Source organism: Nestor notabilis, unplaced genomic scaffold (assembly GCF_000696875.1).
Source record: "Nestor notabilis isolate BGI_N333 unplaced genomic scaffold, ASM69687v1 scaffold25769, whole genome shotgun sequence".
Taxonomy (NCBI): Eukaryota; Metazoa; Chordata; class Aves; order Psittaciformes; family Psittacidae; genus Nestor; species Nestor notabilis.
The window spans coordinates 45460-61639 of NW_009943638.1; the positions used below are offsets into that span (position 1 = coordinate 45460).

General features: G+C 46.1%; 1 protein-coding gene across 1 annotated transcript in view; it reads right to left on the reverse strand.

The window, feature by feature from the left end:
• MXI1 (MAX interactor 1, dimerization protein) overlaps window positions 1–16180 on the reverse strand; it is a gene marked incomplete at its 5' end in the record, with an annotated part of 46294 nt that overhangs the window by 29984 nt on the left and 130 nt on the right. The window contains one exon of the mRNA XM_010022039.1: window positions 110–178. Coding sequence (XP_010020341.1) covers window positions 110–178 — 69 coding nt within the window. The remainder of the gene's footprint in view (window positions 1–109; window positions 179–16180) is intronic.

The following is a 16180-nucleotide window of genomic DNA, read 5'->3' on the forward strand; positions in this document are numbered from 1 at the left end:
GGACATGATGCAGTGTGGCCATTCACAGCTGCCTAAGCTGATCAAACAGCACCTGCATGTGTAAGGTTAGAGCACATCACACTCCGAATCCAGCTCAGCAGCTACTCACCGGTTCTTTTCTAGTTCATTGTGCGTAGACCTGGAAGACAAACAAAAATTTGGATTAGCCACCTTTGACCTCTCAGCATCAAAGTTCAACTGCTGCAAGCTCTACACATCCCTTGGGGCACATCCAGCCTAAAGCCAAGCAACTACGTACGTTCAGCTCTACAGCTATAACCTCAGCCTCCCTGCTGACGAGATCCTTCCCCTCTGGTATGAATCTGCTGTGTGCAAAGCTGGCACTTCTGCTGGTGCTACAGAAAGTGCTCTTTAGACACTTAAATGCACCCAAAATCCCAAAGAGGTGATGATTAGAACAGGGGATAAGAATCAGCCACTTCCAGACTGCTTCTGGCTCTGCCACCAACTCACTACAAGGCTGTAGTTACGTTTCTTTATGCTTTTGTTTCTCCATTCACCCTGTAAAACTCTTGGTATCACCTGCTTACACAGGAGTTCATGAAGTATTAACTTATACACATCAAATACACAGGAGCCTTCCTGTAGGATTGCCTCTGTGAGGACAGCCTCTGGAGACCTTCAGCAGTCACACACTAGATTTAGGTAACTTAGTAGAACCAGATATGGGCAGGAAACACAACAGCAGCACTGCCACGTTCGCAAATACCAGTGGTACTGAGCAGCACTTTTAGGATGCCTGGAAACCCCTCAGGGATTGAAACTGCACTGCCACAGCACCAGCTCGCAGGGAAGCAAATGACCCATCAAGTGGCCCTGTGACCACCTGACAAAGGAGGAGGCTTTGTCTTTATACCTGCCCACCAAGCCAAGCACGCTGCCAGCACTGCCTTGAAAATGAGACCAACTAAAACCAAAGGGAAACTGGTGAGTTCATGTTCCTCATTCATTGCCTCTGTGATGGCAGCATAAGTGGCAAAAAAGCAGCTTAAATCCTTTCAGGATTCCTAATCTAAGGATGTTGTCAGTAACTCAGGTAAAGTTGCTGAGGATTATTTAAAAAGGATAGCCATTTACCCAACATTTCTCTTGAACAGAAGGTCACCTTAAAATAAGAGTAAAAGGAGCCCGAGAGCTTAATAAAAAGGATCTATTTTCTGTAATTTGGCATCACATTTCTTCCGGAGCTCTGAGAAGATAATCCTCTATCCCCCATCTGGAGAATCCCACAGAGAATTCTACAATTAGGGAACTGAATGGAGGATGTGCTCCAAGGGAAACCCTGTCATAATTAAATGCTTCTCCAAAAAAAGGGAGGAGGAGCACTTAACAGGTGTCAGAACCTCATTGAAGACAAGGAATAAGCCATCGATTCCTGTGAAAAACAAGGTAAATGAGTTTTAGCTGTGGCTGGCAGCTGCGGGTGGCCAGAGGTGAAACAAAACGGTGCTGTGTGTCTGTGCAAGGTACCTGGCACAGCAGGGTATGGGACACTCTAAAGGCAAGGGACATTATGGACAAACCCCTAAAGTTGAGGGAACTCCTTCCCTCCCAAAAAGGGAGGATGCTTTCCTTAATTCTCTTTCCCAGCAATCAGAAACATGAGCATAATATTTAACCCATAAAATCTCCCAAACCAAACCCATATCCCCCATGGAGTCTAAACCAGCAAAATCCATTTGCCCAGGCAACCTGGACACAAATTAAGCCACCAAGGCTGAGCTGAGGCCTGATCAAACCACTGCCTGTATGTTCTCTGGAACATGCTCACTGATTTATTTACTGTATGCTCCTGCAGAAGCCTTTGCCCTCTTCTTGGCTATGCCATTAGCTGTTATGAAGCCAGAGCTATGTAATGCCTTGAATTCCTATATTATATCGAGCCAATTATCAAGACCAGCACTGAAAGAACAAAGTTTGGCCCACTGCTGTGAACAAAATTAAACCAGCAGGTTTCTCCCTACTCCTTTCACACAGGAGACTCTTTATTACCTATCTGCCTTCTGATGAACAAGACAACTGAGAGGGGTCACAGGCTTTTCACCAAGTCAAGAAATTTATGCTGTGACTTTTAACCATATCTGTGGCAAGGAAAAAACCAAACCCCAACTCCCCCCCAACACTTTTCCACTGAAGCTGAATGCAAAGGGAAGAATCTCAGTGATGCTGGATGAATACTACAGGGATGTTACTTCTCTTACCTGCCATGCTTTGCTTGGTCTTAGTAGGGCCATTGGAAGAGTTTTATTTTTCCTTTCATCTAAATTTAGGGAAAAAACCCAAGGTACTACCACCAATCACTGACTCCTCTGTGCCAGTTTCCCTTTGCTTGGACAACAGCTACAGGGAAAAAAAAAACAAACCCTCTCTCTTCTGTTCATAACTCATTTCATTTCTGGAGCTCCTGATCTAGAGATTAATTTTCTCCCTCATCTTTGGGCTGCACATATTACTAAGATTTATTTGGAGTTAAACAAGGACAGTGCTGTCAGTGAAGTGGAAAAAATACAGGAACCTCTCTATTGATACTACATTCAGGAAAAAAGTATCTTTTAAATAGGCATAGAAACACATGTAACTGGACCTCTTTAACCCAGCTGGGCTTATCATCAACTGAGAACCTCCAGAGTATCACCAGACTGAAACCAAAGCTCTACCCTTATTTGCCACCGCCAGCTTTCTGATGGGTACAAGATGAACAGCACAGCTATAAACTACTGGAGCACTCAGGGAACGTTTCAGGGTTACCTGTAACCCTCTGCCTGTACAACTGCAAGGAATGGATGCATTCAGTGTGGTGTTGCTTTGCTGCTGTGAATAGCCAGTCACAGCCTGTGTCACCCAGTGACATAAGGACACTGACGTTGGGAATGGAACACAAGTCACATACCCGCGGACAGGGCAGGCAGGACCTTGCCCCCACCTGCAAAGTTGAAACCACAGCCACACAGGTATGGACATGTTGAGAGAGGAAAACCAGCCCCAGCACACGTACTGGCCCTGCCGAAAACCTGAGCTGCAATAAAAGGAGCTCAAGCAAAAACTGTCTGCAGGGCTCTCATTTAAAAGTCAGGTTTCTATAGCAGGCAGTTCTTTAACAATAAACTTTAAACACCCGAAGTGATAACTACTCCTAAAAACTGAAGGAATGTTGTATGAGGAGGAAGATCCTGCTGACTGCATTTTGAAAAAGCTTGGGAAAAGATCAAGAAAGAGTTTTAGAAGCTGAAGGTAAAGGAGCCAACAAAACCAGGAGAGCAGCCCTGATTTTAAGCAACAAGAACTTGAAAAGGAAGAAACTGAAGTTTATCCCTCTTTATCCCAGATGCCTGCAACTGGATATAAAATAGGAAGAAATAGGGAAGCACCAACTGCCAGTCACTCTAATTTAAAGGCAGATGCAACAAGCCTTTTGCAGCAATTGCTGTGATTCTGCCTGCAACCTTGCTATCGAGCACTGTAACAAAGTGTTGCCAAAACATTAAGCTACACTGAATTCCCCAGTGAATCAAACACAGCAAATAATTTGTCCCTTTATCCCATTTCCTATAAATAAAATCTCCTACCACGGCTGATCCAGTCAAACTTTCCTCGAGCACAGGTAAGCCGACAAAACAAACTGCAGCAGGGAGGAACAGGAGCACTGAATTCATTTGTTATCGGGTTTTTCACTATAATTAAAATCACAGAGCTGCCACATGACATTAAACACTGCTGACCTTTCCGGTTTACACATTTAATATTGATAAACAGCCCCACTAATGTGTTTGCAGTATATCTGCATTTTGTTTTGACTTCCCTGTGAGGTTACTGCTTTCTATTGTGAAAACACAGCAATCCAGAGTCCTTATCCTGCATGGTACACAGATGGCATCCAGAGACAAGGACCATGTCATCTCCTTGTACCTGGTCACCCTCCTGTCTCTATCCAGCACCAGCTCCCAGCTCCAGAGGAGCCCAGGGCTCCAAGAGCTCCACCACAACTGAGATACCAGCAGCTCAGGAGATGGCTGCTGCCCATAACCACTGCCCCCAGGTAAAGGGGGCAGTGAGAATAAAAATGACCTCTTCCAACACATGCCAACACAGAGCCAATGCTTCTCCTCCAAACTCACTCATCCTACTCTGCTTTAACAAGAGATTAAGCAGGAAAGAACCATTCCATCACCTTGTGCAAACTAAGGCACAGTTACCTGACTCACGTTTAGCAAAACAGCAAGAACATCCATGCACAGGCCAGGTCAACTGCTTTCTGCCTTTCTTTGCTCGGGTTCAGCCATCTCTGCTGCTTATGCATCATCACACTATACACAATCTGCTGCTTCTTTTCCTACAGGCCTTTCCCACCTTCTGGCTCTGCTGATACTCATTCCCTTGGCCACCAAATTCCCATGCAGGAAATGCCTTCTTCCATTCCCCAAGCCAAAATCAACCCACCCTTCTGGAACCAGTGAACTACATTACTGCTCTCTCTCTTTTATGCAAGTTCTTCCTCAGAAATGACTCCTATTGGAAGCAGCTGAGCGACAAAACAGAATAAATGAAAAGGAAGGGAGATCAACACCTATTTTCCAGTTTAAATCCATCTGTGTCCATGAAACAAAACTTACTGGCTTAAGAGCCCCAGTGTTTTGCCAGGGTTTCAAGTAGCAGTGGTTCAACACCATGAGTAGTCTACGAAACCAAGTGCACAAGCCGTAGACTGGGAAGCCTGTGGAGAAGCTCCAGCAGTAGCAGCACATGAGGCTTTCAGCCCAATGGCAAGACAAATGACAGCTGTACAAGAGTCAAATCTTCCTCCCCAGATGCAGATGCTGAAGGGCTGAGTTTCTAAGGGAGCTGTGAACCCACCTCACCTCTGGCAGTTCCAGAAGCCTGGCTCTCAGCTGCACAGGAGCCTTGGCTGGGAACACAGCAGCTTATGGTACTTAATTAACACTGCCAAGAGCTTCTAGAGTAAGGAGTGGGATTCAGATGAACAGGAGATGGCATAGCTTGAGCAGAAGTCCTGCTGCTGCTGTCCTTATGCCCTTTGCAAGTACCAGCCTCAAGTCTAACAAGAGCTTCACCTCAGCCTTGAATATCAGCAAGTCTAACAGAATGTTTCCTTCCAAACAATACTAAAGACAAAGAGTTACCTTAGTCATCACCACCCCATGATGCCCCCACACTGTTTGGCCTCAAGGTCCAGAATAAATGCCTCTCCATAAGGAGCAGAAGTGAGGAGACAGAACAGACTGTTTCACCTTCTCACTGACGTCAATGGCGATGCACCAGATTAACCTGGCCCCAAACTCTGGCTAGTTTTTCTGTCACTCTGAGATGGACACGGTATCAGATTCCTCCCAAGGCTCTGATCAAAGCTGTTTTCCCAGGATCAAGCCAGACCCTTTCCAAAGTTCACATTCTCAGTCCCCAACAGAGAAGGGGACACAGCATTACTGGCACCTGTTCGTGTTTGTTCATCTCTGGAGAAGGAGAAATGGCCCCATAGTCTGTTTTCAGCTCAAGAAGGCGGGGAAGAGCTCCTTCGTGTGGTTTGCAAGTGCAGGAAGCCACCTACCCCTGGGTTTGTACAGTGGCCTGAAAGCCTCCTGCAACACAGTCAAAAACCACCTCAAAAGCTGCACTGCACGCACTCCTTAAAGAAGTAAACGTCTCCAAAGCCACCTACTGTATTTATACAGCACCTCCTTAGATGGTTCCTGCTCTTCAAAATCATTATTTCTGTTTGCAACACTTCAGAAATTAACTCTTCCCTAACTTTTTCCCTAACTTTTTATGTAGGGGAACACCACCAACACAAATTCCAAGTGATTTTCCCAAGGTCACAGAAGAACTCTGTGGCAGAGCACGGTACTTATCGTAGGTTCCTTGAACCCCAGGACAAAGGTTGCATCAGCGGGTTGCTGTTCTCAGGCAACCCAGAGATGCCTAACAACGACATTTGTGACAAAAACTACATACTCACTGTAAGCTGAAAGTGGGGAAAAAACCCCAACAACCCTGATGTTTTGCCCACTGTCTGCCAAGTGATCCAACCCTACTCCCAGGCACCACTGTACGAGGTGCCGGAGAAGAATCTAAAATGGGAGCCAAGAGCAAAGTACCATTAGTTTACTGATAAAACCAATGTGACAGACACATGAGGCACAGCCCTCAGGTGGGGAAGGAACTGCAGCTGCAGTCCCAAACAAAGCACACTGTTCTGTTGGTGCACGTTCTGCTTTTTCAGCACAAGGGAGGAAAGAGCAGGAAGACAGCTCCTCCTTGCTGACCACCATGAGTCCCTCCCAGTTGCAGAACTGGGCTCCCTCAAACCAGAGCAGCACCCCATTAAGCTGCACTAGGTAGCTCCCTGCAGGGAAAGGGTTTTCCAAGCCAGGCCACACAACAGCAAGAATGTCGTTTTGCATTCAGTGCTGCAATCTGGGGCCAGCAAAGAGGTCCTCAGCTGGCTCCCCTCCCACTGTACAGGCTGGGAGCAAGCATGCCTTCTCGCGTCCCACCCGAGACCCCGCGTGCAGGGGCTGGTCCCAGCTTCAAGGGCTAAGGGAAAACTGCCCCATGTCACACACTCCCTCACGCAGGGCCCTGCATGGCCAAGAGGAACTGGGTTTGCTGAACAAGCAGCTATTCAATATTTTGTTTTCTCCCCATTGTTCAACATGTGGCCTCAAGCCAAGCCCTGCTCTGAATACAGAACCGGTGGTTTCCTTCCAGGCTTCTCGAGAGGCTCACCCAGAGCAGCAGCCAGGCAGCTCACAAGCACGTTTGTTGTCAGGCGTCCTCGCTTTCCAAATTGGAAGCTAATGAACAGGGAGATCAGAGCTGCAGCTTCTCGTCCCTCTGAGTGCCTCCAGACCCCCAAGGGCCTGGTTTTCTGGGCCACTTTACATGTTCAAAGCACAGTTCCTGCTGGTGCCCCTTGTGGCTGTGCATCATCAGCACTTGCACAGCTCAGATCCCAGGCTCATTTCTTGAGGGAAAAAAGTCACAATACAAGGACTATACTATTTGTGTGTTTCCTGTGACAAGTCAGAGTGAAAGGTACTTGCTGAATGTACAGAGGGCTGCTGACAGGGGCCAGTGAGTTCTCCAATGTGCTATTCACTGCTCCATTCATCTGTCTTCTAACTTCTGTGACAAGTGAGCAAAGGCTCTACAGAAACCACCTCCTTCCCTTCCTGCCCACAGTAACCACATCAGAAGGGGCTCGTGCACACAGATCAGACACAAAGTGTGATGTATGTTCATTCTGGGAGGTACCTTTGCCATTTCAGCAGCGAAACTCTACCCCACCTCCCTTGGAGGTGCAGAGGCCAACGTCTTCTATAATGATTTAGAACTTGGCCAAATTCAGGTAGATTCTCACAGGTCAGGAAAAAGTGTATTCTTTACTTCATTAAAGCCAGCTTCGTGTCTATGATCCATGATGTGAGTTGAGCTTCTTGTAGACAGATCCCTGACTTTGCTTTTCTTTTTAATACATTGGCAAAACCGTGTTTTTCACGCCCTGGTGAGGAGCAACATCAGGTGGCTTCACCTCCAAGCTCCCCCATGAACAGAGAAGAGCACAGCACAGAATGAGAGCAGCAAAATACAGACACTTCCTCACACCAGTGCCACGTATGCGCTGTCCTCCAGGTCTCTTCCCAGTGCTACCCTACACAAACCTCCCTACATGAACATCATAAGCAGGTAATTTGAAACAAAATTAATTATTTAAGTAGAATGAGACACAGACTTCATCCATCCCCTGCTAACACCTTGATATCTCTGCTAACAAAGTTTTCTCTGTTGAATATTCAAGTGTATTACAGAGCAGGGTGAGGCCTGACGCTGCAGGAAGCTCTACGCACTCTTCCAGCAGGCTCCACAAGTCTCACTGCATGGTCAGCGACTCAGCCTCTTCCAAGGCCACACCAAAACCAGTATCACAGTTGCTGGTGCCTGCATGGCAGAGAGATCATAGTAACTCATAGAAAGAGAGTAAAGACACACAGGAGGCAATTTTCAAATCTATCTACAAAACATACGATCCTAAGTCTCACCTTCTTTCAAACAGCCACAAGCTCCAATACACTGATTCTGCTTGCTGAAAACAGGATTAGAAAAGTGTGTGCATTACCCCAATGTACAGATGGTGGGAACCATGTAATGTACAGATGGTAGGACCCACGTAGGTCATCTGACGTGCCCGGATCTTGCAGCCTTTCGGCAGCAGACTTGGGAAACTATCCAAGGGCCCAGCATGCCAGCCCTTTGCCCTATACCATGCTTCTTCCCACACATAACACTACCCTTTCGAGGAAGATGGTCATATCCAGAAATAGCCTTAGCAATGTCATCTGCAGAGCAGCAGTCTGTTTGGGGAACATGTATTTCTCTGCAACATGCATCTTCTGACCTAAAGAAACTGCCTTCAGATGCACTGGGGAAAAGGAAGCTTTTTGAGTAAACACCACCTGACTGAAATGCACTTTGTTTGAAAAGAAACTGATGGCATTTGTATGGCTGTGGGCCAGGCCAGGCCTTCTTCACTTCTATTTAGACTTGCTAGTTATCTCTCATGTTACAACTACACTGCTGCAACACTGTGCCTGGAGATGAAGGGAGTGCAAATATACTTGAAAACAGGAAAACACAGTAACAGTACTGTTAGCTACACACAGTGTTAGGGAAACTGAGGCACAAAAGCTCACACAAATTGAAGAAAATGAGGAAGAAAACCCAGATGTCCTGATGTCTGTGGTTGTACTCTGTCAACAGGGACATACTCATCAAGCATCTGGGAAGGCTGAGAAAAGCAGAAGAACTCCAGTTTCTTCTGTTCTTACAGTTCTGGCTCACAAGCAGCAGCAACTAACACGAAGCCAGCGAGGTGGCTACCTCCCACTGCTCCCAGATGGCCAAGCTACTTGTGAAGCAGTTCATGAACTGCTGCAGTTTGTAGCCTAACTGTTAAAGGGAAGCCAGAACTGGAGCCATATTACCTGACCATGTCTATATAACTGCTTGACAGCTGCACAAGCATCTGGGCAATGACCACTCAAGTAGGAGTCTCAACAGCAATCCCAATGTCATCTGTCCCTTCGCATAACTTCTCCCTTCTTGATGGTGTAACAGATGGAAAGAGATAAATGAGAAGCATTCAGAAAATAATCAACCATTTTATGCAGAGGAACTTTAATCAAAACTGAGGCAAAAGAATTGCTCTCAGTTCACAAGTCTGCTTGTCACAGAAGCAAGCAGGAAAGGATAAACAAGTAATTGAGATAATGTTGGAAATCATCTAGGCTACTTCAAACTGGATTCCTAAAGCAATAGAACTGAAGTGAAATCACTTTCATATCAGAGAATGGAAGTACAGTAGGGAGCACAGAAATGAGAGATGGGAATGTATCCAGCAGGATGGAAAAAGCAGGCCTGTTCCCTCTGAGCTGACCAACAAGGCAGTGTCTCACAGAGAAGCGATCCAGGCAAAGGGCAGCCAAGTGTACAGCCCCAGAGACCCTCAGCCTCTGATCAAGAGAGCCCAAAATAAGTCAACAAAAACAAATCCTATCTTTGTTGGTTCAAAAGGGGTAGGCAGTAAGAGCCAACACTCCCAAGAGGAGAACAAACAGAAGTCAGTCTTTGAATTTGGACAGAAGTTTGTCAGGAGGGATCAGGAGATGATCAATAGCAGGAACTCCAACGAGTAAGACAATTAACTCAGCAGCATGACACCGACTGGTCTGGTTGGGTCAGAAAGGGAAATGGATTTGAAAGCTCAACCAGGAGCAAGCAAGGAAAAAGTCTTACCTACAACCAGGGGAGCAGATGGAAACAACATACAGGTGTCAAGCAGCAGGTCAGGTCAGGTTAAACAAAAGCATGAAGGATAAATCCCTGCAGGTATTGTGGATGAGGCATTACACGGAGAAGATACAAACATGGTCAGAGTGGAAAATGAAACCAACAGGACACCTGACAAACAAGGAATACTACTTAAACCAGAGAATTGACTGCACACTGAATATAATGGGAAGAGAACATGACAGAATTCCAGGAAGAGACAACCGGGTTTAGCCCCACCATCCCAGGGCACCAAATCTCTCTAGGAGCTGGGGCTAACAGCTGAAGGACCAAAACCTGAAGTTTCTTGTCACTGCAGCGCAGCTCTACCTGGGCAGAGTGCTGCAACATGTAAAGCAAGAGCCCTGACTAACAGTCCCACTGCTGCAGAACATCATGCTCCTGGAAAGAAAGCCCCCAAATCTGGGAGGACAAAGGGATCACAACCCTTCAGCCACAGGAAGCGATGATTCACAGCAGAGTGATGCTGCAGTGGTGAGTTATAGCTAAGTTACATCAACATCAACAGCTGGGCTTGCTTCTACTTTATACAAAGGCCTCCTTAACAATTCAGACACTCTAAAGAGACCACAAATTACATTTTACACCTACTAAAGGTATCAAAGTATAAATTCATCCCAGAATCATGAGTTTCTGCATAGACTCCCTGCCACGCAGATCTCCCCATGGATGGCTATGGTACTAATACACAAAGGAAAGCAGGAACTGCAGCTCTGCAGGATCATCTTTCTTGGAGGGCTATAAAATAAAGAGGGTAACAAAGGGGAACGTAGCGGGATCCCCCATGGAAACTGCTACATCAGTCCTAGAACTTTTGGAGGCCTCATTCCTCTCCAGGGAGTGGGGTTTATGCTTCTCTTGCCATTTGCTGGGTTCACCCTCACTTTCTGTATTTTGTCTGGTAAGCTGCCAGTTGCACTGCAAAGCCAAGCATCACTGAGAAGATGCTGCATACAAAACCTCACCTCCATGGGGTACTTTTTTTCTTCCCAAATTGTTGGCAGGATCTCAGCTTCTGATGTAGATCAGCAGAGACAAGGAGAGGCACAACTTATGGCCAGCAGGTACAGAAACTCCAGCATCACTATGACTCGCTTGTCTACACTTCCAAATTGCATTGGGGCAAATTACATCAAATGGGCAGATGGGATGTGCAGAGGCTGAATAGTGTTGAGGTGCAGCCCTACCTGCCAACATGCTCTGATCAACTATATGCCAGTACAAACCTGCAGGACAGTGGGATTCAATCCTTAACAGCTCAGCCATGTCCAGTTTTCCTTTCTTGAAAAATTAACTACCATATTCATATATATGGTATGAATATATATAGAAGGCAAGATCCCATCTCCAACTCTTTCTAGCCAAAATTTCAACAGCAGCATTAAGATTCCACATAGTAATCCCACTGTTTGTACATTTATCAAAATGTGGCATAAGTCAAAAACATGGCACAGCAAATCTCATCCCTTCTCTGGTTTACACATGTGGATTTGTACTCTATGAAGCAAAGCCAAGCCCTGAGCCATCAATAAAGCTCCCTGGCACTACAAGACTTGAGACAGAAAGCAGTGTCTGTCCCCAGCGTATTACACAAGGGTCAGATTCTAACCCACCTACACACAGGGAGTCAAAACTCAGCTCCCAGTAGCTGTGGAGTAAGGTGTGATCCAGTGTGAGTGCAAGTGGCTGCAAAAAGAAAACACTCACCAGCAAGTAAACAAAGAATCACCCAGAAACAAGTAACAACTCATACAGGGAAGGAAGCAGCAAGGCTGACAACAAAAAGCCTCAGAGATCAGATCTCTGGGATGGGAAGAAAGGGGTAGGGGCTCTGTACAGAACAGTAGACCAACATGGGCTGACACAGCGACCTGCTCATTCAGGTATCTCTGACACAAGACAGGGAAACCACTCAGCCCCCTGTGCCTCCTCCGCCCCAGTAAAATCAGCATTGTCCTAACTCCAGAGGCTGCAGGAAGGACTGAAAACTGACAGGTACTCAGCCATCGGTGCAATGGGGAGGCAGGGCACCTCCTCTGACAGAAAAGACATGTTTAAAACTGTGCTTAAGCAAGTGTTCAGCAGCCTCCCTACTCCTCCCCTGCACAGTGAGGTACAGCTGCACAGCACTGCTGCTTTGGGAAATAAGGCTTTCTCATGCACCACCCAGCCAAGACTGACTTGCAGCTACACATGCCACATCCTTTCAGCTTCTGCACCCGTTTGGGAGCCCGCAGCACATGAAGCCATCACATGAGGCACCTAATGCAAACCTACCTGCCCCCTGAATCCTTGCTCAGGGCCACTGTGAGCAAATTAAGCTTAAAGCCCATTCCTACCCTCAAAAACCAGCTTCAAAGGTTACGAGAGTGGAGGGCTACAGAGAAGATTAAGCACAAAACCAAGTGATGGGATTTAGAAGCGTGTAAAAAAAGTTTCAGATGTGGCAGAAGAGAATGCAACGACAGAGAAAATGAGCTAGAATAGCCAGAAAAGCAAGAAACCCAGACACCCAAACTTTCAAGATACCGTGTCCAAAATGCCTTACCATACCCATTACAGCTGCTGATTCCAACCTGCTACCGGGATACAGATGTCTGAAAGACCTTTGGGAAGCAGCCTCAGACACAAGGGAGGATAATAGGAAGAGAGGAAAGTGAAAGGAAAAAGAAACTGGACAGAGATCAAACCCTCCCCCATGGAACTGAGCAATAGATTCTTTGAGTGCCCTTAACAACACAGTTCTCCCGGGAGAGCTGAGGGCTCCTAGTGCTGCTGGGAGGGTGCCTGGCACTTCCCCAGCATCAAGCCAAAAAATAACAGGCTTTTCTGCAGGCCTGAGGGGCTAAATAAAAACAAAACACAAATGACAATCTAATATTGCAATGTAATTTCAGATCCCGTTATAAATCTTAACTTCATTAAACTGACTGTATTAAGGGGGGGAAAAATCATTTTGCATCCCTGCTGTTCATTTTATTTCCTGCTGGCACAACGATTTAAATTGATTAAAAAGTCTTCTCAATTATTTTCCAAAATGTATAACTATCAACCCGGTCTAATCCTAACTAACTATAATGAACCTTTCAAATCACTGGGTCTCTTCAGAACTGCACATGGAGGGTCCCTAAGAGCAGTTCCCAGTGACACTGATGTTATGTGCCCACAGAGCTGTACTCCAAGCATGGGCTACTTCACCTCTTCAGCAAGTTTACAGAACTCAGCTTCTGCTCCACAAACGTCTTCAGAAGGACTGAACATGAAATAAGTGATCCTGTATGTTACAATATATCTCAGTTCATTTTTCACCCCAGTCCAAAAAAAACAGAAGATATTCTTGTCAAGAGCAAATGAAAAAAAGAGGTAAAATTAAATTCTAATTGAAAAAAAATTTGGCCAACTGAGCTGCTTGGGGTTTTGCTTTTAGCTGGGTGTTACATGGGATTTAAAACAAAAAGCTTCCTGTGTTTCTTATGAACTCCAGGTCACAAAGACTGTGATTCTCCACATATTTTTGCAGGTGGATCATTTTCAATACCTAAATACCCCTGACTAAAACAAGACTGGATAGTTTTAAATATAGTTAGGTTTTAACCCTCAGCGTGCACCACGAGGTCTTTAAAATGCCCATGTAGAACACTGCACATCCCTACGGATAATGTCCTGAGGATTGCAGAGGGGAAGCCCTCTGCAGCATATCTGCTGCTGGTGGCACAACTGAGATAAAACATCCTCCTTTAAAAATGCATCATGAAAATGAGAAATAATGAAGCAATGTTTTCCCTCTTATCTGCACACCCCTGTTTGGGGTAGAAAACTCTTTTGCTGGTACTGGGAAACCATCACAGTTCTATGAGTCTATAAGAATAAGATTTGCTCTACCACTGCCATCCAGAGCTGGGCTGCCTCTTCCTCAGAACTTCTCTGGGTGTTTGTGCCATGACAGCAGTGTGCTGGGCTGCAAATCCTGAAGGGAAATGCTTCGATTTAAACTACGAATTACAGAGCATCCAGGCTCTGCAAATACCCTGAGCCACATAATCATGGATTATTTGGTTCAATAAAGACCCACAGCAATGCACACATGTCGACTTCTGAAAGTGTACAAATAAAGAAGAGAAAGAAAACAACTGTGTTTTGCCAAGGTTGCTTGAGAGACGTTTTTTACAGGAGGCCTTTAAATGACAAGATCTGCACAAGATCTAAATGCAGAATTTCTCTATTCTTCTCAAAATCAAACATTTTGAGACAAAAGCAATCTAAGAAAATCTCTTGTCCACACATGAAATGCAAGTTTTGCCCCTCATCAAGGCTTGATGTTTAATTCAAAGTCCATTCAAACTCCACTAGACAGAACTTACTGAATTGTCCCTTTGATTTTAACAGGAAGGGATGATACAGAGCCTGCCTTAAACAAGGCTGATGCTATACTCAGCGTCACACAAAACACGCTGCAGTGAATTTGGAGGCACCCTGAACTTCACAGTTGTCACTTCCCGGCACCGCAGCCATCTGGAAGGCCTGCCATCTCCTACAGCAAGTGCAAGCTGCTACGACTTGTGCTAAAAGAAACTTCCATTTCCAACTGTGCCTGTAAGATCTGAGCTCCCCAAAAGACCCACTCTGGTCTCTGCCTGGAGCAGACCTGGCGTTGGTCACTCCCTGAGGCAGAAACAAGCATGGGAGGCGCCATACTGGGTAACACTCTCACCCCAAATACTCGTTTGGCCTCAGTATTCCTTGAATAATGAAGGGTTTAAGGAACACTAAGAAAGTATCTTTTCTGCTTCTCTTGCCTTTCCCCCCACATCAATATATTAAGCCTGTCATGCTAAACAGCCCAGTGGGCTGGTCTCAGCACAGAAAGGTTCCCCATGAGAGCACCCAGACCTCAGGGACAGGGAGTGCTCTGCATCCCTCTCCAGCCTACAGGCTGCTGGATTCGGTGCTAAGGAGCTCCTGAGGGGGCTGTGCTTCCAGCCCTCCTCTGGAGAAGGGCAGGTTGCCATGACAAAGGCCTTTGAGAGAAAGAGGTGTAGGATGGAAAAATAGTATGTGAGAAACCTAGAGGGGAAAACTGCGTATCTCAATTCAGCATTCGCCAGAATTTCCCAACACAAAGTCACTAGGATTTGGGACACTGGTTCATGGGGAAAAGTAAAGGACTACAACTGCTCTGAAATCAGGGGAGGCTGGATGAAGGAGGGACATGCAGCACACAAAGAGGTCAGGATATGCTGATCCTGATGAAGAAAACCTCCCCACAGCAAGGTGTCCTAACATCACTTCAAAGAACCTTTATTATCAAATGCTGCAGAAACAGAATCACTGCAAGCAAAGGCACCTTTCCCTTAGGCCTTTACAGGCACTTCCCAATGGCCTTAAGAAAGCTTTAATCACCTGAGCCACCTGCCACTACTTTATGGATTGCACAAGCCCTGCTGCAGTAAAAGCAAGCTTGCAATTACATTTTCAAAATTATACTTCATGTTTCTGAAGCTTCTCTACCCCAGAAGGTCTCAACAAGGTCTGAACAATTCTACAGAATGGAGTGAAAGAAAACAAAAAGAACAGAACAAGAGGGGAGAGGCAGATTCCACCACAGCACCAAGTGATAGGCTTAATCCTGTTGTCTCTTCTAGATTTAAGAAACCAAGAAATATTGTATAGTAAGAGAACTGTCAAAACATGGAGTTCTACAATCACCCAGCAGTCAGAAAGCTGGGAAACCCCACTGCCCTGAAAGGCAGAGTGAAAGACAGCTTCGTCTTCCTGAACTGAATTTTTAACGTGTTGTACATAGCAGCCAGTCATCTCCCTTTCTCCCATTTGTTGTGGGGGATCCATTTCAAAATATCATTTCCTTGCTTCAAATCATGCCTGTCATTACAATCCCAGAGCACCCAGGCTGCACACATGCTATCCCTTAAAAGCAGTGACTTCTGGGTTGGAAAGACATCAGCTGTACATAATGGGTGTAGCTACTGCCTACCTCCTCCCTCAACCCTACCAACAGATCTCCCTATTCCCTTTCCCTCTGCAGCATCTGAGCCTTGGCACAGAGACAGCTGGCAGTGCCACTTCAGATACAGCTCCCCTGTGTCCCCTCTGCTCTCAGTGCCATGGACCTAGAACGGACACTGTATTTGTGTCTCCCAGCTCTGAACCCCACCAGACTCATCCCCCTTGCCCCACAGGGCAAGTTTCTCTCCTCTGCCTCCAGCTTTCTTCTCCAGCTCCATCCTCCCTGCACCCCACGTGTTCCTGCCCGCACCGTACCTGTTGGCAAGGCTTGCGT